This window comes from Schistocerca piceifrons, chromosome 2 (genome assembly GCF_021461385.2).
Source record: "Schistocerca piceifrons isolate TAMUIC-IGC-003096 chromosome 2, iqSchPice1.1, whole genome shotgun sequence".
Classification (NCBI taxonomy): domain Eukaryota; kingdom Metazoa; phylum Arthropoda; class Insecta; order Orthoptera; family Acrididae; genus Schistocerca; species Schistocerca piceifrons.
The window spans coordinates 114,787,972-114,810,295 of NC_060139.1; the positions used below are offsets into that span (position 1 = coordinate 114,787,972).

At 46.8% G+C, this 22,324-nt stretch overlaps 1 protein-coding gene across 1 annotated transcript in view; it reads right to left on the reverse strand.

Annotated features, from left to right (window-relative positions):
- Positions 1-414: 414 nt before the first annotated feature.
- Positions 415-22,324, reverse strand: part of LOC124774999 (tetraspanin-7-like) — a 148,845-nt gene continuing 126,935 nt past the window's right edge. Inside the window, exons 4-6 of the mRNA XM_047249752.1 lie at positions 13,103-13,213; positions 5,499-5,655; positions 415-551 (exon numbers count right to left, since the gene is read on the reverse strand). Coding sequence (XP_047105708.1) covers positions 5,500-5,655; positions 13,103-13,213 — 267 coding nt within the window. The 3' untranslated portion in view covers positions 415-551; position 5,499. The remainder of the gene's footprint in view (positions 552-5,498; positions 5,656-13,102; positions 13,214-22,324) is intronic.

A 22,324-nucleotide genomic window follows, 5' to 3' on the forward strand; every position in this document is an offset into this window, starting at 1 on the left:
AATGAACTACTCGTTTGAGTGAAGTTGTCAAGAACTATGTTAAGTGTAACACAAACATCGCTGCCACGTCAGATTATAGTTTTCACTGTGAGCAGCAAGGACATTGAAGCACATATTACATAATCTCAGTTATTGCAGATAAAAACAGCGTTTTTAGTCATATCGGTGCGATACACAACGCGTATGGCGTCATATTAATGGTCACCAGTGAGGTATTTATCTGTAAGTTATTTACGTGCATTGTGCATAAGAAATTCATCTATACTTCTCAAGAAAACATGCATCTGTTGTTCAGTTTGGACTCTTGTTTATATATATTTCTGTTAGGAGATCTGTGATGTTTTTACATTTGCAACACTGATAAAGCGTGTGTCGAAGAACACGGCAGATGTTGGCAGAAGCGGTGCGGCTGGTAGCTGGGACAGAGCCGCGTGCGTGCGTAGATACGAATGTGGACAGTGATAACGAGATACACGAGGAAGGAGAAAGAGAGCGCAGAGAAACTGGGACGGGGGCAGCGGTCGCCACCTCCGTACGGCCCCTCGCAGCACCTGAAACACGCAATGAAAGAGTCTCAGCTACAAACGGATTTACTAGCTACGCTACAGCAACATTTTACACACCATACACTGACGTAATTTTCAGTGCACTGCCAGGAGAAGTAAGGAGAGCAAAAACAGGTTTATTTGAGAAATAGTGCTTGAGAAATCAGTGACAAACGGTTTTACTTCGAGGTCTGCGCAGATAAGAAAAATGAGCTCCACATTACTGCAAAGGAGTTATCTGATTGGGACGGAAATCAGCGGATGTGACGTACATCCACAGGCAAAGAAATGGTTACAGTTTCAGAAAAACTGGATGGTTTATTCAAGAGAGAGAGAGCTTCTTAAACTGAACAAGTCACTAACGCTTTAGCCCACCTCTGGCCCTTATGAAAGTACACTACTGGCCATTAAAATAGCTACACCAAGAAGAAATGAAGATGATAAACGGGAATTCATTGGACAGATATATTATACTAGAACTGACATTTGATTACATTTTCACGCAATTTGGGTGCATAGATCCTGGATGGCGTGCACATGTACAGCTGCCCATGCAGCTTCAACACGATACCACACTTCATCAAGAGTAGTGACTGGCGTATTGTGACAAGCCAGTTGCTCGGCCACCATTGACCAGACGTTTTCAATTGGTGAGAGATCTGGAGAATGTGCTGGCCAGGGCAGCAGTCGAACATTTTCTGTATCCAGAAACGCCCGTACAGGACCTGCAACATGCGGTCGTGCATTATCCTGCTGAAATGTAGGGTTTCGCAGGGATCAAATTAAGGGTAGAGCCACTGGTCGTAACACATCTGAAATGTAACGTCCACTGTTCAAAGTGCCGTCAATGCGAACAAGTGGTGACCGAGACGTGTAACCAATGGCACCCCATACCATCACGCCGGGTGATACGCCAGTATGGCGGTGACGAATACACGCTTCCAATGTGCGTTCACTGCGATGTCGCCAAACACGGATGCGACCATCATGATGCTCTAAACAGAACCTGGATTCATCCTAAAAAATGACGTTTTGCCATTCGTGCACCGAGGTTCGTCGTTGAGTACACCTTCGCAGGCGCTCCTGTCTGTGATTCAGCGTCAAGGGTAACCGCAGCCATGGTCTCCGAGTTGATAGTCCATGCTGCTGCAAACGTCGTCGAACTGTTCGTGCAGATGGTTGTTGTCTTGCAAACGACCCCATCTGTTGACTCAGGGATCGAGACGTGGGTGCACGATCCGTTACAGCCATGCGGATAAGATGCCTGTCATCTCGACTGCTACTGATACAAGGCCGTTGGGATCCAGCACGGCGTTCCGTATTACTCTCCTGAACCCACCGATTCCACACTCTGCTAACAGTCATTGGATCTCGATCAACGCGAGCAGCAATATCGCGATACAATAAACCGCAATCGCGATGCGCTACAATCTAACCTTTATCAAAGTCGGAAACGTGATGGTACGAATTTTTCTCCTCCTTACACGAGACATCACAACTACGTTTCACCAGGCAACGCCGGTCAACTGCTGTTTGTGTATAAGAAATCGGTTGGAAGCTTTCCTCATGTCAGCACGTTGTAGGTGTCGCCACCGGCACCAACCTTGTGTGAATGTTCTGAAAAGCTAATCATTTGCATATCACAGCATCTTCTTCCTGTCGGTTAAATTTCGCGTCTGTAGCACGTCGTCTTCGTGGTGTAGCAATCTGAATGGGCAGTAGTGTAGATTGTACACACCAATGTGGATGGTCATTTCGTTGCCACTTACCTAGCTATTTTAAAAATCCGATGAAATTTAATCTCTCCCTTCTGCCTTATTTGATCTTATGTCGTCGACATCTCTTAAATTCTGATTCTAATACTGGATCCCTTAACTCTTCCCTGTCTACTTCTGTTTGTTCTTCTATCACGTCTTCAGGTAAGTCCTCCGCCTCATACAGGCTTTCAAGGTACTCTTTCCACCTATCTGTTCTCTCCTCAGTATTTAACAGTGGAATTGCCATTGCACTCTTTATGTTACCGCCCTTACTTATAATTTCTTCCTGTTCTTACCTACCTCAATAGAAAGACTGTTCTGCCATTCCACTGACCAGCACTTTCTGCTGATCTCTCACGTACTGGAAACACCTGGTTAAGGGTTGTCAGGAGTCTATCATACTCCCATTCACTAGTCACTACTATTGGTAAACTGAGCTGTAGTGTTGAAGCTGCATGGAATGACGTGCCCATGTCTGCCGTTGTGGCTAAGCTCGTCTCGGTGCCCAGCTGTCTTAGAGCTACTGTTGGCAGCAGAGGTTATGTTTGCAGGAAGGGGCGAGAGGCCCACACCCCTACGAAGAAATGAAATGATAATTAAGTCAAGACCGTAAGCTGTCGATAGGCGTTGATATACATCAAGAGGGACAGATGATAATGTGTGCTTCGACTGGGACAGGAACCTGGAATCTCCTGCTTACATGGCAGACACTCTATCCATCTGAGCCACCGAGGGCACAGAGCATAGTGCGATTGCAGGGATTTATCCCCTGCACGTGAGACCCACATCCCCAACTTAATGTCCGCACACTACATTCGTAGTGCCCCTGCCCAATACACTCATTGCCCGTGGCAGACAATCTTACCGAGTCCTGTAAGAGTTCGGACATGTCCGAAAGAACAGATACCATCTTCATATAGCTAAGGCTAACTGGCCATTGACGTTCTTCTTCTGTGCTGGATGCACACACATCACACGAACTCTTACGGGACTCGATAAGATTGTCTGCCGTGAGTAATGAGTGTAGTGGGCAGGGGCACTACGAATGTAGTGTGCGGACATTAAGTTGGGGATGTGGGTCTCACGTGCAGGGGATAAATCCCTGCAATCGCACTATGCTCTGTGCCCTCGGTGGCTCAGATGGATAGAGTGTCTGCCATGTAAGCAGGAGATTCCAGGTTCCTGTCCCAGTCGAAGCACACATTATCATCTGTCTCTCTTGATGTACGAGTCTATCAACGCCTGTCGACAGCTTAGGGTATTGATTTAATTATCATTTCATTCTAAGAGAGCTGCATGGTCACCGATGGTATCTGTTCTTTCAGACAGGTCTGAAAGATTAGATACCATCTTCATATACCCCTAGCAAGAAGTCTGTCTGTCGTTGATGGAAACGTGGCGAGGGAGTTTCAAAAAGCATGTTGCTAAATTAACTAAGGAGTACTTATAATATTACATTTGATACTGGCAAACAATTTAAAACTGGAAACACGGAGTATGATTTACTTCCTGAACCAGAGGAACATTAAATACATTAAAGAAACAGGAGATCAAAATAACTAACTAGTGGGAGTGCTCCTTGGTGAAGGAGAGCTTGGAGGAAGCGACGCTAAGGTTGTCGCTAACGACAGAACTTCCTGTTAAGACACCTGTGGACTTTTGACAGTGATAGGTGCGTTACAAAGCAAGAAACCTGGGGCGGCAGCGGACACTTCGGTGGGCTGCCAGCAATCATCTCGGCCTCTAACTGCGTCGTCGAGTACGGCATCATCAGGCACTACCAACAGCCAAATATCAGCTGTCAGGTTGAAAGACTGCCCACAAAAACAAGAGAAATCGGCTCTTGGCATACAGGGGAGAGTTCCATCCATAAAGCTATCAGCAAATTATTGCAACATAACTTGGTATAATTGACGAAAAAGAGTAATGGCCATTAATGGTATAATGAACTGTTTTGTCAGTTAATTGGGAGTATAATGTCCATTATGCCATTATCAACTATTAACATCAGACAAACATGAGCTGTCGGATTGAAAGACTGGCCAGAAGAAAGAGCGAAATGGCTCTTGGCATACAGACGATGTAGGGGAGAGTTCCATCCATAAAGATGTCAGCAAATTATTACAACATAAGTCTCTGTCATAGACGAAAAGGCAGCAACTACCATCTTGTAATGACCATTAATGGTATAATGCCTCGGTTCAGAACCATTTTGTCATTTAATTGGGAGTATAATGTGCAGGATTAGCTTCTTGAAGTGTCGAGTTTTATTTCAGTGAAGCTCTAAATTTTCTAACAGTGAACTTGAATACTTTCTCGTGGAACTTTGCTTGGGGCATAAGATACGAGCATGTAGGACGTAGCCTGATGTTGCTGCATTAAGCGGTACATGTACAAGCCGACGGGAAGTAAGTGGTCATTAACATTACGCATAACTGTCGGAATATTCTTTCGCTTGGACGATTCCGTTTCTGACTTGGCTCGTTGAAGGAGCAGTCATTACTCTCATTAGCCTTTTCAGCTTCGGAGTGCTATTGTTGAGAGTGGGAACTGGCTATTTCATACGTAAGACGTTTAGCAGCGACAGGAGTGAGATGTGTAAGAAAGTGACACTGTACTGAGTGGCTGACTACGGGCAACGCGGAGGTGCTGTTCCTTCTTTTTTTGTGCATTTTACGGCCCTTAGCAAACAGGCGGGACCCATACCCAGCTGGCGTTTTCGGAGATGGCTGCTGAGAGTCACAACATGGGCGACGAACGGGCCGGGGTAGGAAAATAAATGGAGGTTTAAATGTGTCGAAAAACTAAGAGTAAAGAACGAAACTGGTGAGGGAAGCTGATGGGATTCTTGCTAATCCAGTACCGAGGCTTTGACACGAGTCAAAAGAAAACGTACAGAGTGAATATAACGGTGGAAGCCTAGCTTACCTAATTGAATAACGCAGTTCAGTCGCAAAACCAGGAGGCAGAAGGAGCCCTCGCACATACTACACTAAATTTTATTTCCAGGCACCCCCAAGTCACCCACAAAATTAATTATATGCTTCCTAGTAAACTGCAAACGAGCAATAGGTAAAATTTCGTTATTTCCTACTTTTCCCGGCGCTGCAATTTCAATGTCAGACAGAGTATGTTGCAGAGTATGCCAGGTGCCGCACCATGCTGCCTGCTGCAGCTGGCTGCGAAGTGTACCCACCTTAGGCCATTTGCTCGTACTTGGCCTTGTTGATGTTGCGCGCCAGGCAGCAGGCGAGCACGACACCCAGTAGCGGGATGACAGCCACTCCTGCCGCTGCACCGGCCACCAGCCCGATGTTCGTGTTCAGGAAGTCCACCACCAGCGTGTAGCAGCCCTGTGTGACAAGTCAAACACAGCATATAGTCCACAGTGTGCAATAAGTCCACCACTAGTGCGTATCAGCCCTGTGTGACAAGTCAAATACAGCATACAGTCCACAGTGTGCAGTAACTCCACCACTAGTGCGTAGCAGCCCTGTGTGACAAGTCAAATACAGCATACAGTCCACAGTGTGTAGTAACTCCACCACTAGTGCGTATCAGCCCTGTGTGACAAGTCAAGCACAGCATACAGTCCACAGTGTGCAATACGTCCACCACTAGTGCGTAGCAGCCCTGTGTGACAAGTCAAATATGGCATACAGTCCACAGTGTGCAGTAACTCCACCACTAGTGCGTATCAAACCCTGTGTGACAAGTCAAACACAGCATACAGTCCACAGTGTGCAGTAACTCCACCACTAGTGCGTAGCAGCCCTGTGTGACAAGTCAAACACAGCATATAGTCCACAGTATGCAATAAGTCCACCACTAGTGCGTATCAGCTCTGTGTGACAAGTCAAATACAGCATACAGTCCACAGTGTGCAATAAGTCCACCACTAGTGCGTATCAGCCCTGTGTGACAAGTCAAATACAGCATACAGTCCACAGTGTGCAGTAAGTCCACCACTAGTGCGTAGCAGCCCTGTGTGACAAGTCAAATACAGCATACAGTCCACAGTGTGTAGTAACTCCACCACTAGTGCGTAGCAGCCCTGTGTGACAAGTCAAACACAGCATATAGTCCACAGTGTGCAATAAGTCCACCACTAGTGCGTAGCAGCCCTGTGTGACAAGTCAAATACAGCATACAGTCCACAGTGTGTAGTAACTCCACCACTAGTGCGTAGCAGCCCTGTGTGACAAGTCAAATACAGCATACAGTCCACAGTGTGCAGTAACTCCACCACTAGTGCGTAGCAGCCCTGTGTGACAAGTCAAACACAGCATACAGTCCACAGTGTGCAATAAGTCCACCACTAGTGCGTAGCAGCCCTGTGTGACAATTCAAATACAGCATACAGTCCACAGTGTGCAATAAGTCCACCACTAGTGCGTAGCAGCCCTGTGTGACAAGTCAAATACAGCATACAGTCCACAGTGTGCAGTAACTCCACCACTAGTGCGTAGCAGCCCTGTGTGACAAGTCAAACACAGCATATAGTCCACAGTATGCAATAAGTCCACCACTAGTGCGTATCAGCTCTGTGTGACAAGTCAAATACAGCATACAGTCCACAGTGTGCAATAAGTCCACCACTAGTGCGTATCAGCCCTGTGTGACAAGTCAAATACAGCATACAGTCCACAGTGTGTAGTAACTCCACCACTAGTGCGTAGCAGCCCTGTGTGACAAGTCAAACACAGCATATAGTCCACAGTGTGCAATAAGTCCACCACTAGTGCGTAGCAGCACTGTGTGACAAGTCAAATACAGCATACAGTCCACAGTGTGTAGTAACTCCACCACTAGTGCGTAGCAGCCCTGTGTGACAAGTCAAATACAGCATACAGTCCACAGTGTGCAGTAACTCCACCACTAGTGCGTAGCAGCCCTGTGTGACAAGTCAAACACAGCATATAGTCCACAGTGTGCAATAAGTCCACCACTAGTGCGTAGAAGCCCTGTGTGACAAGTCAAATACAGCATACAGTCCACAGTGTACAGTAACTCCACCACTAGTGCGTAGCAGCCCTGTGTGGCAAGTCAAATACAGCATACAGTCCACAGTGTGCAGTAACTCCACCACTAGTGCGTAGCAGCCCTGTGTGACAAGTCAAATACAGCATACAGTCCACAGTGTGTAGTAACTCCACCAGTAGTGCGTAGCTGCCCTGTGTGACAAGTCAAACACAGCATATAGTCCACAGTGTGCAATAAGTCCACCACTAGTGCGTAGCAGCCCTGTGTGACAAGTCAAATACAGCATACAGACCACAGTGTGCAGTAACTCCACCACTAGTGCGTAGCAGCCCTGTGTGACAGGTCAAATACAGCATACAGTCCACAGTGTGCAGTAACTCCACCACTAGTGCGTAGCAGCCCTGTGTGACAAGTCAAACAAAGCTTATAGTCCAGAGTGTGCAGTAAGTCCACCAGTTGTGCGTAGCAGCCCTGTGTGACAAGTCATGCACAGCATAAAGTCCACAGTGTGCAGTAAGTCCATCACCAGCTTGTAGCAGCCCTGTGTACAGTCATTGGTCTACAAATCTACAAGCACCACTAAAATAATGAGAGCAAGACATTTGATAGAAATCTTTTATTTTTTCTCAAAATAGCTAAAGGAAGAAAAGACCATTCACCGCTCGTTGAGTTTAGTAGGTCTTCTTTTTCAATTCGAACAATACTGAGGTACAATCCGTAGTTTATGTCGGGTGGAAGCGGAAAACTGTACGCAGATTCGTGCAAAGGAAAAAATTCAGGATTCGTTTAGTTTTGTAATGCCAAGTCTCCAGTCGCTTGCTAATCTTGCAAAGTGTGAGATATTGAACTTCCTGTTTCAAATCTGCTTTCAGTGCGTCGCACATCCATTTCTTTCCTAACCATAAGCTTCTTATTATTAAGTCAGTGTTAGTACACTGATAACCACAAGAAAAACAACTCACGGACAAATACACCACAGAATCTCTGGATAGTAAAGCGGCTTTCACGCCCAGTGGCTGAATTTTGGAATTTATCTACACTCCTGGAAATGGAAAAAAGAACACATTGACACCGGTGTGTCAGACCCACCATACTTGCTCCGGACACTGTGAGAGGGCTGTGCAAGCAATGATCACACGCACGGCACAGCGGACACACCAGGAACCGCGGTGTTGGCCGTCGAATGGCGCTAGCTGCGCAGCACTTGTGCACCGCCGCCGTCAGTGTCAGCCAGTTTGCCGTGGCATACGGAGCTCCATCGCAGTCTTTAACACTGGTAGCATGCCGCAACAGCGTGGACGTGAACCGTATGTGCAGTTGACGGACTTTGAGCGAGGGCGTATAGTGGGCATGCGGGAGGCCGGGTGGACGTACCGCCGAATTGCTCAACACGTGGGGCGTGAGGTCTCCACAGTACATCGATGTTGTCGCCAGTGGTCGGCGGAAGGTGCACGTGCCCGTCGACGTGGGACCGGACCGCAGCGACGCACGGATGCACGCCAAGACCGTAGGATCCTACGCAGTGCCGTAGGGGACCGCACCGCCACTTCCCAGCAAATTAGGGACACTGTTGCTCCTAGGGTATCGGCAAGGACCATTCGCAACCGTCTCCATGAAGCTGGGCTACGGTCTCGCACACCTTTAGGCCGTCTTCCGCTCACGCCCCAACATCGTGCAGCCCGCCTCCAGTGGTGTCGCGACAGGTGTGAATGGAGCGACGAATGGAGACGTGTCGTCTTCAGCGATGAGAGTCGCTTCTGCCTTGGTGCCAATGATGGTCGTATGCGTGTTTGGCGCCGTGCAGGTGAGCGCCACAATCAGGACTGCATACGACCGAGGCACACAGGGCCAACACCCGGCATCATGGTGTGGGGAGCGATCTCCTACACTGGCCGTACACCACTGGTGATCGTCGAGGGGACACTGGATAGTGCACGGTACATCCAAACCGTCATCGAACCCATCGTTCTACCATTCCTAGACCGGCAAGGGAACTTGCTGTTCCAACAGGACAATGCACGTCCGCATGTATCCCGTGCCACCCAACGTGCTCTAGAAGGTGTAAGTCAACTACCCTGGCCAGCAAGATCTCCGGATCTGCCCCCCATTGAGCATGTTTGGGACTGGATGAAGCGTCGTCTCACGCGGTCTGCACGTCCAGCACGAACGCTGGTCCAACTGAGGCGCCAGGTGGAAATGGCATGGTAAGCCGTTCCACGGGACTACATCCAGCATCTCTACGATCGTCTCCATGGGAGAACAGCAGCCTGCATTGCTGCGAAAGGTGGATATACACTGTACTAGTGCCGACATTGTGCATGCTCTGTTGCCTGTGTCTATGTGCCTGTGGTTCTGTCAGTGTGATCATGTGATGTATCTGACCCCAGGAATGTGTCAATAAAGTTTCCCCTTCTTGGGACAATGAATTCACGGTGTTCTTATTTCAATTTCCAGGAGTGTATTATCCATGTAACACATTTTATCAAAGCGTAGACCATTTGTGTTGTATTAGATGAACAACAATAGCCTTGGCTTCTGAGAGACATCTGCCACATATTGTCGATGGTTAAGCTTCATCATAACAGAACAGTAACTAACGGAGTAGAAAGTAACATGAAGTCATGTCAGCACCTGATCTACACGATGTTTCAATTGTTGACTGCAAAATGATCTTTGTATTTAAAATGAAAGATTAAATTAAGGAAAGCTTAATTAAGAAAGATAAAAATTTTAAAGATGTATTACAAGTGTTATTGTGTTTACCTCTATTACCAGATAATGTGATTTCAGTCTTGCAGTCAATGTGCCGAGTTATTAGCATTTTCTTTATGACTGGTTTTGTCAATGCTGGAGTGACAATCAAACCGTGAATCTGACCCGTGAAAGACGCAAAAGCGCCAATCATGTGATATGTTATCGTTACGTAACCCAGGCTTTTATAAGTGTGCTTACGGAAACAGGAATAAGAGAGATAGAAGTACCATTCACGTGGTCGGTGAATGGCGTATATGGTTGTACTAAGAAGGGACTCATAGACCGATTTTGCTCATCCTCCGTACGATTTTAGTACAAACTTAGATGCAGCAAGTGATGCTCAGTAGAATGCAAGTGTTTACGAGAAACCCAGGGTCAAAATTTTGCGAACTTGGCGAATGCCTACGAGGGCGTCTATCACCGAGCAGCGGCCTTAGCACAACCGCCTAGGGCGACAGACTAGAACTCTGCCTGTACTGCGTTCGAGTCTCCTCATTTCTTACCTAATCTTCCCCCAAAAACTATGGCTTTTTCGAACAGTCCACTGGTGTACTGCCGGTTCATAGTGTCCAACGGGCACAATATTTCGGCGATCAGACACGTCGCCATCGTCAGGTGCGCTGACGAACTGTGCTCCTGAGGGCGGGAGGTCGTCTTAACTCCCTTCCCCTCGCGAGGCGTTCTCTCCGCGGTCCGCGCCCGCGCGTCAGCGGTCGGTGAGGCGCTGGCGTCGGCGTCCGTGGTGGCGTCGGTGTAACTGCCTCGACCGCACTAGTCGCCTGTTCGTGTCCTTTGCTGAGCGTCTTTTTAATTAGACTCAATGCTGGTTCCCATGCCCTGCTGAGGTTGTAGCTGCAATCTCGGTTGACGAGTCCGTCCCTCATACAACTTTAGATAGCCTCTCTAACGACACTGTCCCAGTCTGTGCCAGGACCCTGGTATGTTGATAGTCCATTTCGTGATTTTCGGACAAACAGTGCTCTACGACCGCCGACTTGTTGGGATACCCAAGTCGAGTGTGCCTCTGATGTTCTCGTCAATGATCTTCGATGGTGCGCACTGTCTGTCCAATATAAGTCTTCCCACACTGACACGGAATCTAGTATATGCCGGCCTTCTGCAAACCGAGATCGTCTTTGACACTTCCCAATAATGCTCGTGTTTTATTTGGTGGGAAATGGACAGTTCCTACTCGGTGTTTCTACATCTACATCTATATTTATACTCCGCAAGCCACCTACGGTGTGTGGCGGAGGGGACCTTACGTGCCACTGTCATTACCTCCCCTTCCGGTTCCAGTCGCGTATGGTTCGCAGGTAGAACGACTGCCGGAAAGCCTCCGTGCGCGCTCGAATCTCTCTAATTTTACATTCGTGATCTCCTCGGGAGGTATAAGTAGGGGGAAGCAATATATTCAATACCTCATCCAGAAACGCACCCTCTAGAAACCTGGACAGCAAGCTACACCGCGATGCAGAGCGCCTCTCTTGCAGAGTCTGCCACTTGAGTTTGCTGAACATCTCCGTAACGCTATCAAGCTTACCAAATAACCCTGTGACGAAACGCGCCGCTCTTCTTTGGATCTTCTCTATCTCTCCGTCAACCCGATTTGGTACGGATCCCACACTGATGAGCAATACTCAAGTATAGGTCGAACGAGTGTTCCGTAAGCCACCTCCTTTGTTGATGGACTACATTTTCTAAGGACTTTCCCAATGAATCTCAACCTGGTACCCGCCTTACCAACAATTAATTTTATATGATCATTCCACTTCAAATCGTTCCGTACGCATACTCCCAGATATTTTACAGAAGTAACTGCTACCAGTGTTTGTTTCGCTAATATAATCATACAATAAAGGATCCTTCTTTCCATGTATTCGCAATACGTTACATTTGTCTACGTTAAGGGTCAGTTGCCACTCCCTGGACCAAGTGCCTATCCGCTGCAGATCTTCCTGCATTTCGCTGTAATCTTCTAATGCTGCAACTTCTCTGTATACTACAGCATCATCCGCGAAAAGCCGCATGGAACTTCCGACGCTATCTACTAGGTCATTTATATACATTGTGAAAAGCAATGGTCCCATAACACTCCCCTGTGGCACGCCAGAGGTTACTTTAACGTCTGTAGACGTCTCTCCATTGAGAACAACATGGTGTGTTCTGTTTGCTAAAAACTCTTCAATCCAGCCACACAGCTGGTCTGATATTCCGTAGGCTCTTTGTTTATCAGGAGACAGTGCGGAACTATATCGAACGCCTTCCGGAAGTCAAGGAAAATGGCATCTACCTGGGAGCCTGTATCTAATATTTTCTGGGTCTCATGAACAAATAAAGCGAGTTAGGTCTCACGCGATCGCTGTTTCCGGAATCCATGTTGATTCCTACAGAGTAGATTCTGGGTTTCCAGAAACGACATGATACGTGTGCAAAAAACATGTTCTAAAATTCTACAACAGATCAACGTCAGAGATCCTCAATATTCGTCCTATTTTTTCCCGTGGACTGTTCTATCAAGAAATACACCGGGAGAAACTGAAGAATCACACCATGGGTTTTGGTTACTCATGTACTACAATAGTGCGATGAGAAAAATCACAGCCATTAAGATTTATGCTTCCCTTATAAGAGGCCAAAATAGGATGTGATGGACACTCAGCCCGCATCTCGTGGTCGTGCGGTAGCGTTCTCGCTTCCCACGCCCGGTTTCCCGGGTTCGATTCCCGGCAGGGTCAGGGATTTTCTCTGCCTCGTGATGACTGGGTGTTGTGTGCTGTCCTTAGGTTAGTTAGGTTTAAGTAGTTCTAAGTTCTAGGGGACTGATGACCATAGATGTTAAGTCCCATAGTGCTCAGAGCCATTTGAACCATTTTTTTGGACACTCAGTTTACCTTCTGTTGACTTCGGCGGCTCTGTAACATTTACGCGTTAGTCAGATTACTTCATATGGCAAGATGTATGGGGAGGGGTTTTTGTTCGTCTGCTCGCTGTTAGGAGTTGCAGGACCGTCGCTGCCCCTTGGCTGCCGGCTGGTCTGCGGCCATAGCGCTGCCCGCCTACCTGTGTGTAGATCTCGGAGACGTCGCTGGTGTTGCACTTGTCGGCCTTGCAGCAGGAGGTGGGCACCTTGTCTTGCCAGTCCGTGTAGTTGCGGTTTCCGCAGCAGTGCAGCTGTGAAAAGATGCGACGTAGCATTAAGAAAGTGTGCTTCCATCTGAAAACCCATAAAAAATTCAGCAATGTAAAATGATGCAAGAAGTTTGGATTATGCAGAAATATCTCCATCTTGAAAACATAAAGTTAAGTAATTGTGTGATTGAGGTTTTCCTGGCATACAGAAATCTTGAAAATTTCTCGGGTATTCAGCCAGGTAGCGTCGTCCAAAAGGCGCGATATTTCGGCAAGTCGACTTCTTGCCATCTTCAGGCGCTACCTGGCTGAATACCCGAGAAATTTTCATGAAGTTAAGTAATTAATACCGCGTTTGTCGGTAGGTATAGGGTGACAATTATTGAACTATATGAAAACAAAACGTAAATTAGTTGCAAACTACGGCGTACATCACCTTATTCAAGATGCAAACGTCAGTACAGACATTCGGATTTAGGTTATGCATATTCGATACGCCTGCCATCATTTGTGACGATGTGGCGCAGACGAATAGCGAAATTCTGCATGACCCGCTGACGTGTCGGAGCATCGATGCTGTCGATGACGTCCTGAATGGCTGTTTTCAGCTCAGCACCGGTTTTGGGGTTATTGCTGTACACTTTAACATGTTGTTGTTGTTGTTGTTGTTGTGGTCTTCAGTCCTGAGACTGGTTTGATGCTGCTCTCCATGCTATTCTATCCTGTGCAAGCTTCTTCATCTCCCAGTACCTACTGCAGCCTACATCCTTCTGAATCTGCTTAGTGTATTCATCTCTTGGTCTCCCTCTATGATTTTTACCCTCCACGCTGCCCTCCAGTACTAAATTGGTGATCCCTTGATGCCTCAGAACATGTCCTACCAACCGATCCCTTCTTCTAGTCAAATTGTGCCACAGACTCCTCCCAAATTCTGTTCAATGACTCCTCATTAGTTATGTGATCTACCCATCTAATCTTCAGCATTCTTCTATAGCACCACATTTCGAAAGTTTCTATTCTCTTATTGTCTAAACTATTTATCGTCCACCTGAACATAGCGCCACAAAAATGAGTAGCGAGTGTGAAAAACTCTGAGAATATGGCGACCAATAGAGACCCATGTCAGAGGCCATGGTCCCTAAAGCGCTCCTCCAGGAAATTCTTCCAGTCCATCTTTGGCATGAATCAGCAAACCAGTGTTTATTAGTATTAGTTGAAAACAGTCTTGGTTGCAATTTCAGTTTTTTTTTATTTATCAACTACGCGTTTCACCTTGTTTAGGCATCTTCAGGCTGATCTTAATTTGGTATTTCTTAGGGCGATCCTTTAGACAGTGTAGCAAAATGGCGTCGTCGAGTACATCAGGCCAACATCGCCTTCGTTAACCACAGTAAACACTTTCTAGATGGATGTGAGTGACTCCAAGACGTGCATAACGCGTACACGTTCACAGGAGCAAATTAAAGAATAAGATGGGGCTAAATAAGGTGAAACGCGTAGTTGATAAATTAATAAAAAATTAAAATTGCAGCCAAGACTGTTTTCAAGAAATGCTCCTCCAGGACATCAAACACTCTCCTGCTTCTATGGGGTCGAGCTCCGTCTTGCATGGACCACATATTGTCGAAATCAGGGTCACTGTGGATAATGGGGATGAAATCATCTTCCAAAACCTTCGCGTACCGTTCGGTAGTCACCGTGCCACCAAGTAATATCGCACCGATTATTCCGTGACTGGACATTTCATACCACACAATCACCCGTTCAGGGTGAAGAAACTTCTCGATAGCGAAATGCGGATTTTCGGTCCCCCAATTGGGCCAGTTTTCTTATTGACGAACCCATCCAACTGAAAGTGGGCTTCGTCGCTAAACCAAACCATACAGCGCATACAAATTCCCATCACGCCCCGTGGCCAACCGTGCAGTTTGAACATCGTAACGCAAAACCGTTCAGAAGTTACGACGGTTTTATTTCACATAGTTCAATAACTGTCATCCTGTTCGTACCTGTAGTCCTGGAACACACTGTAAGATCAGCAACACAGTGCCATAGCAGACCACTAGATGAATCAGAACAAAATGACGCAGTGGAATGATGGTTCAAATGGCTCTGAGCATTATGGGACTTAACATCTGCGGTCATCAGTCCCCTAGAACTTAGAACTACTTACACCTAACTAACGCCGGCCGAAATGGCCGAGCGGTTCTAGGCGCTACAGTCTGGCACCGCGCCACCGCTACGGTCGCAGGTTCGAATCCTGCCTCGGGCATCTATGTGTGTGATGTCCTTAGGTTAATTAAGTTTAAGTAGTTCTAAGTTCTAGGGGTCTGATGACCTCAGCAGTCAAGTCCCATAGTGCTCAGAGCCATTTGAACCAACCTAACTAACCTAAGGACATCACACACATCAATGCCCGAGGCAGGATTCGAATCTGCGACCGTATCAGTGGAATGATAAAATGAGGATCGTAATTCGCTTTCTGCATTTGGAGAAGAAAAAGGTTGCAACAATCCGCGCTGCGTTGGTGAAACTGTACGGTGCCGGCGCACCATCATGTGACACAGTGGTCAGGAGCCTTGGAAGCTTCCAGTGTGGCCAAACAAGCCTGAAACACGATGAATCAAGTAGCAGGCCATCTCTCTAAGAAGAGCCAGCCAGGAACCGTAAAAATAATTACACTCTAAGACAAAAAAGGCGCCACACCACGAAGGAATATCCGAATGCAACGGAAATCGATAGATCTGATGTCCCTGTGCACACAAACAAATTATTACATCGTATGATTTGTTCAAGAGGAAGAGCTTCATGAATTCAGCAAGTCAATAAGGCGTTGCTCCACCTCTGGTTCTTATGCAAGCAGTTATTCGGCTTAGTATTCATTCAAAGAGTTGATGGATGTCCTCCTGGGGGGGGGGGGGGGGGAGGGGGGATATCGTGCTAAATGCTGCTGGCGCATTAGACCGTCAATATCCTGAAATGACTGGAGGGTCCTGCCCGTAATGATTCAAAAGTTCTCAATTGGGTGACGATCCGGCAACCTTGCTGGCCAAGACAGGGTTTGGCTAGCAGGAACAGAAGTAGTAGAAACTTTCGCCGTGTGCGTGTTGCCATTACCTTGCTCAAATGTAAGCCCGGTATGGCTTGCCATGAAGGGCACCAAAACGGAGCGTAGAATATCGTCGACGTACCGCTGTGCTGTAAAGGTGCCGCGGATGATAACCAAAGGGGTGCTGCTACGAAAAGAAATGGCATCCCAGTCCACTCTTGGGTGTGGGAGAATGAAACACCTACAGCCGTCCTTATCATTTTATTATTTTGTTGCAATCAATTTCGGCGCTTTAGTGTGCCATCTTCAGGCTGTAGTTGATGCGGAAGGGGTTGGCACGATCCCTATATACTAAGGTTGGAACTTTAATAGTGCCAAATATTTATTTACAGTTCGTACAAAATATATACGTGTTTCAAATTTCTACTGACCTTCAGAGTAGTCACCAGCATTGTGTATGCTGCTCATTTTTGGATCACAACCTACGACCAGATTAGAGACAAAGGTGATGACACTTTCTGCAGGACCTGACCATCTTTTGCACGACAATGCTCAAGCACGTACAGTGCAAGCTATTATTTGTTTGACTGATGGGGCTGCTAAGTTCTATACCACCTACTGCATTCCTCTGACTTAAGCTCTCGTGAGTTCAACTCGATTTCTAAAGCGCAGGAAACACTTCACGGTATTCGTTTCAGAACTGCTACAAATTCGTCGGGCAATAGATCGCGCCGCTCGAACTGTCAACACAACTAACACTGCTAAGAGTATCCTACGGCTTCCACATCGCTGGCAACGGATTGTACACAATGCTGGTGACTACTTTGAAGATAAGTATAACTTCGAAACACGTATCTATTTTATACGAGCTGTAAATAAATAATTACCACTATTAAAGTTCCAACTCTCGTATATCGAACTAGTGGCCTGCATAACTGCTTACGCAGACTGTCTGAAAACTTAGCACTCTAACCATCAACTGCCAACTCTATATAGGGATCGTGTCAACCACAGCCTGAAGATCGCGCATTGAAGGTTGCAACCAAATAAATACAATCATAAGGACGGCTTCAGGCATTTCATTTTCTCACAAATAGTAAACGGCTGTCATCCCAAGGACCTTCTGTCAAAAGGGTGGACATCTCGAAATCACTCCTTGTTATCGCCCGTACGGCTGGGGACAGTCAGCTTGGTAACCCACTGCTGTTCGGGGCCTCTCCAGACAAGTCCTTGCTGGTTATCGGGGCTGAATTCGAAGCGGGACTCATCACTGCCGACAATTCTACTCCAGTCAATGAGATTCCAGACCGAAGAGGCGTCTGAAGACGCTCTGGGCAGAGGTGCGATGCCAACCTGACTGTTGCCTGTTGCCCGCCATACGGCCCGACAACTAGAACTGATAGCTTGGGATGCCACTTCATTTCGTAGCAGGACTCCTTTAACTGCCATCTGCGGCACCATTAAAGCACAGTGATGCGTAGACGATATTCTACGGCCCGTTTTTTTGGTGCCCTTCATGGCAAGCCATCCCGGGCTTACATTTCAGCAAGATAATATCCGCCCGCACACGGCGAGAGTTTCTACTGCTTGTCTTAATGCTTGGCAAACCCTTCCTTGGCCAGTAAGGTTGGTTGGTCTCCCCAATTGAGAACATGTGGAGCATTACGGACAGGGCTCTCCAACCAGCTCGGATTCTGACGATGTAATGCCCCAATGGGACAGAATTTGCCACGATATACGTCGGAGGACATCCGACAAATCTGTCGATCAATGTCAAGCCACATAACTGCTTGCATAATGGCCAGAGGTGAGCTAAAACGTTACTGACGTGTTCAGTTTGTGAAGCTCTTTGTCTTGAATAAGTCATCCAATTTTTCCGAAATATACACTCCTGGAAATTGAAATAAGAACACCGTGAATTCATTGTCCCAGGATGGGGAAACTTTATTGACACATTCCTGGGGTCAGATACATCACATGATCACACTGACAGAACCACAGGCACATAGACACAGGCAACAGAGCATGCACAATGTCGGCACTAGTACAGTGTATATCCACCTTTCGCAGCAATGCAGGCTGCTATTCTCCCATGGAGACGATCGTAGAGATGCTGGATGTAGTCCTGTGGAACGGCTTGCCATGCCATTTCCACCTGGCGCCTCAGTTCGACCAGCGTTCGTGCTGGACGTGCAGACCGCGTGAGACGACGCTTCATCCAGTCCCAAACATGCTCAATGGGGGACAGATCCGGAGATCTTGCTGGCCAGGGTAGTTGACTTACACCTTCTAGAGCACGTTGGGTGGCACGGGATACATGCGGACGTGCATTGTCCTGTTGGAACAGCAAGTTCTCTTGCCGGTCTAGGAATGGTAGAACGATGGGTTCGATGACGGTTTGGATGTACCGTGCACTATTCAGTGTCCCCTCGACGATCACCAGTGGTGTACGGCCAGTGTAGGAGATCGCTCCCCACACCATGATGCCGGGTGTTGGCCCTGTGTGCCTCGGTCGTATGCAGTCCTGATTGTGGCGCTCACCTGCACGGCGCCAAACACGCATACGACCATCATTGGCACCAAGGCAGAAGCGACTCTCATCGCTGAAGACGACACGTCTCCATTCGTCCCTCCATTCACGCCTGTCGCGACACCACTGGAGGCGGGCTGCACGATGTTGGGGCGTGAGCGGAAGACGGCCTAACGGTGTGCGGGACCGTAGCCCAGCTTCATGGAGACGGTTGCGAATGGTCCTCGCCGATACCCCAGGAGCAACAGTGTCCCTAATTTGCTGGGAAGTGGCGGTGCGGTCCCCTACGGCACTGCGTAGGATCCTACGGTCTTGGCGTGCATCCGTGCGTCGCTGCGGTCCGGTCCCAGGTCGACGGGCACGTGCACCTTCCGCCGACCACTGGCGACAACATCGATGTACTGTGGAGACCTCACGCCCCACGTGTTGAGCAATTCGGCGGTACGTCCACCCGGCCTCCCGCATGCCCACTATACGCCCTCGCTCAAAGTCCGTCAACTGCACATACGGTTCACGTCCACGCTGTCGCGGCATGCTACCAGTGTTAAAGACTGCGATGGAGCTCCGTATGCCACGGCGAACTAGCTGACACTGACGGTGGCGGTGCACAAATGCTGCGCAGCTAGCGCCATTCGACGGCCAACACCGCGGTTCCTGGTGCGTCCGCTGTGCCGTGCGTGTGATCATTGCTTGTACAGCCCTCTCGCAGTGTCCGGAGCCAGTATGGTGGTTCTGACACACCGGTGTCAATGTGTTCTTTTTTCCATTTCCAGGAGTGTACATCACATCTGCCGATTAAAAACTTACACAATTTTCTCATTTCCCTCTAGATCGCATTAATTCCAATTACGTTATATGATTCATCCTACGACCATCATTAATTACTAACTGAAGACAACGCAGAACAGATTGTCTCAAATAAAAACTGTACCACCCATGTGACAGTAACTAGCGGCTCAGAAATCGAATAGGTTTACTCATCGTAACATTACTTCTACAAAAACTAAATACTGCATGAGAATACCAAACGTGTCGAAGTATCGATGACTGTCCTCAGTATTACGGCATTAAATTATCATCAAAAAAAGAAAAACAACCCAGAAACCTTAATGTCAGCTGTAAGAAATGACTGAAAACATCACTTGATCATAAAAATACGTTTTACTGTCATATGCTCTCATATATTCTAGTTCTACTTATCCTCAGCCACCTACCGTGGAATACGAACTAAACACAGGGATTTACTTTTAACTGTGTCACTTCACATACCTTTTGGTTTCCTTAAGGACGTTGGTGATACATTTTAGTTTACAAAAAAAAGGTAACTACTAAAATAGCAACAATATGTATTTTCATAATCTTACTAAACAACGAGACAATAAATACGTAGCATAACTAGGTATTTCGTAAACATGGTAATAAATTACAGAAGAAAATACGTTAACAATTTGGGTTTGTTTGTTGTTTTTGAGGCGAGTTGTATGAAACGAAGTCGAGAACTTTCAACGGAAAACTGTGTTGCTGAAATAAGAGGTAGTTAGTTCTTATTTATTCGCAAAATCCATAGCGGTCACGAACTCACTTTTCGAATTTGTTTTCTTCATTCATAAAAAGATGTTTCAGATGAAGCATTAAGTTGGACGCCCAGTATCTCGCGATATACTTGTCCTTGTATTTTTGATGGTGACATCCTCATAAAGCTGAAACTACCTGAACGTCATTTTCGTTTAATAAATATCGAGTGCTCTACCCTGTAGCGTGGTTTATTCTCGATAGCGAACACTCCTTTGAAACCGACACTTACACCGTTCCTACAACGTTCCCTGTCAATACTGCCACAAGCAGCGGACGCTGATTAACAGAGTAACGATGGCCATGGCGTCTGAATAGTTTATAATGAGGATTGCCCACAGTATCACATCATCCATTCTCACACGCTATAAATTATTTTTTAAATATATTCTGTAGAACTTTTCGGCATACCTATCTCAGCACCATGAAACTTTATGGCAATGACGTTATCATGTTTTAAATTCTCATAACATTTACGGTAGGTTTTCAAAAGTAAGCCATGTATTTCATCCAATCTGCAAAACACAAATAACACCCACCCGATAATCTAGACTGAGCGACCGACTTTGTATGATAACTTGATATCTTTGACATGTTACAGGACCGACACCACTATGGTTGGTCCGGGAGACATCTTCGGTGCCCAACAACAACGGTAACCTCTTCACTACTAAGATATTCTCACACTCATGTATGAACTATTTCTGTTGGTAGCATAATCCACCAACTGCCTTACTACCCGTCTAGACGGTCAAAAAGTGGCGTGAAACATAGTTTTCCTCTGCTTGAAAGCGCCACCCTTCAAAAAGTTCCGTCTGCTATCTCCTAGATGGGACCACATTAATGGGTGATGACAGCCAGACGTATGGATTACATTCCAGAGACGTACGCTGTGATACCTCAGTAACAAACTAACCCTTTCGCAGAGGCGACAGTAGAACTTGTGATGGTCACCTTGCAAGTCCAGGCGTGAGCTGCGTCACATTGCCCAAAAAAAAAAAAAAAGTGACAGGAAGAAGGAAAAGGAAGAATTCGTACGCAACGCGACGCACAGTCGCAGGCATATCATTGAGTAAGTTGCGAAAGAGAGTCCGAGATAAAGAGAAATGTTATATATTAGGCGTACGAGTTTTATTTGTCACGAAGTTCTTATGGCCTATTACGGAGTGTTGCTTATTGTTTGCGATCCCCAACAAGTGTAACTGGCAACTGGCTTCGAATGAGTCTAGAGATGTACTAGGGTCGTATACAGATGTGTAAAACTTGCGGAGGAATGTAACTATCACATGACAAGTAATATAGCTGGATGAAACGTGGACTGTACATGTAAATAATTACTACAGAATAGTATAGAAGGTAATAGAGAGAAATGCACAATGAGACAAAAATGACACTTTTATCAAGGGCAATAGCTAGGCTGAAGACACCGCGATTTGTGATAATCCCCTGGGCTTTGACAATGCTCCACGTACCCTCATACGGCCAGAGGTTGGAACACATAACGCACCCAGGAACATTCGTATACGTGTGTCAAGTAGAGGTTTAGTGCTGAGAGAGTACGTTCCGGCAAGAGTCGGGTAACGTAGTAGTTCCACAGCCAGGGAATTGACCACATAGAGAAAATAAGAGAAATTAGGCCTAATACGGGTGATTAACGAGAATCACTCTTCCCAAGCGCTAATCGCGAATGGAACAGTGAAGGTGGAAAATATAATGGTACTAGAAATGTCCCGCACCATACACTACCATAAGGTGGATTAAGAATGGTGCGCCAGGAGGAATGGTAAATATTCAGGGATATGACAGAAACGATCATTCGAACCAAAGAAGTCTTGTAACCATGGGCTCTAAAATGCATACCTTAAGAGGTATGAACACTTGTTCATCTTAGCTACTGTGAAATACATCTCTTCTCCTGAAAAAAGTGTTCGTAACTCTTAAGGAATGCGTTTCGGAACCCATGTTTACTCGATCACTCTTTCTTGTTTTGGTCCATACTACG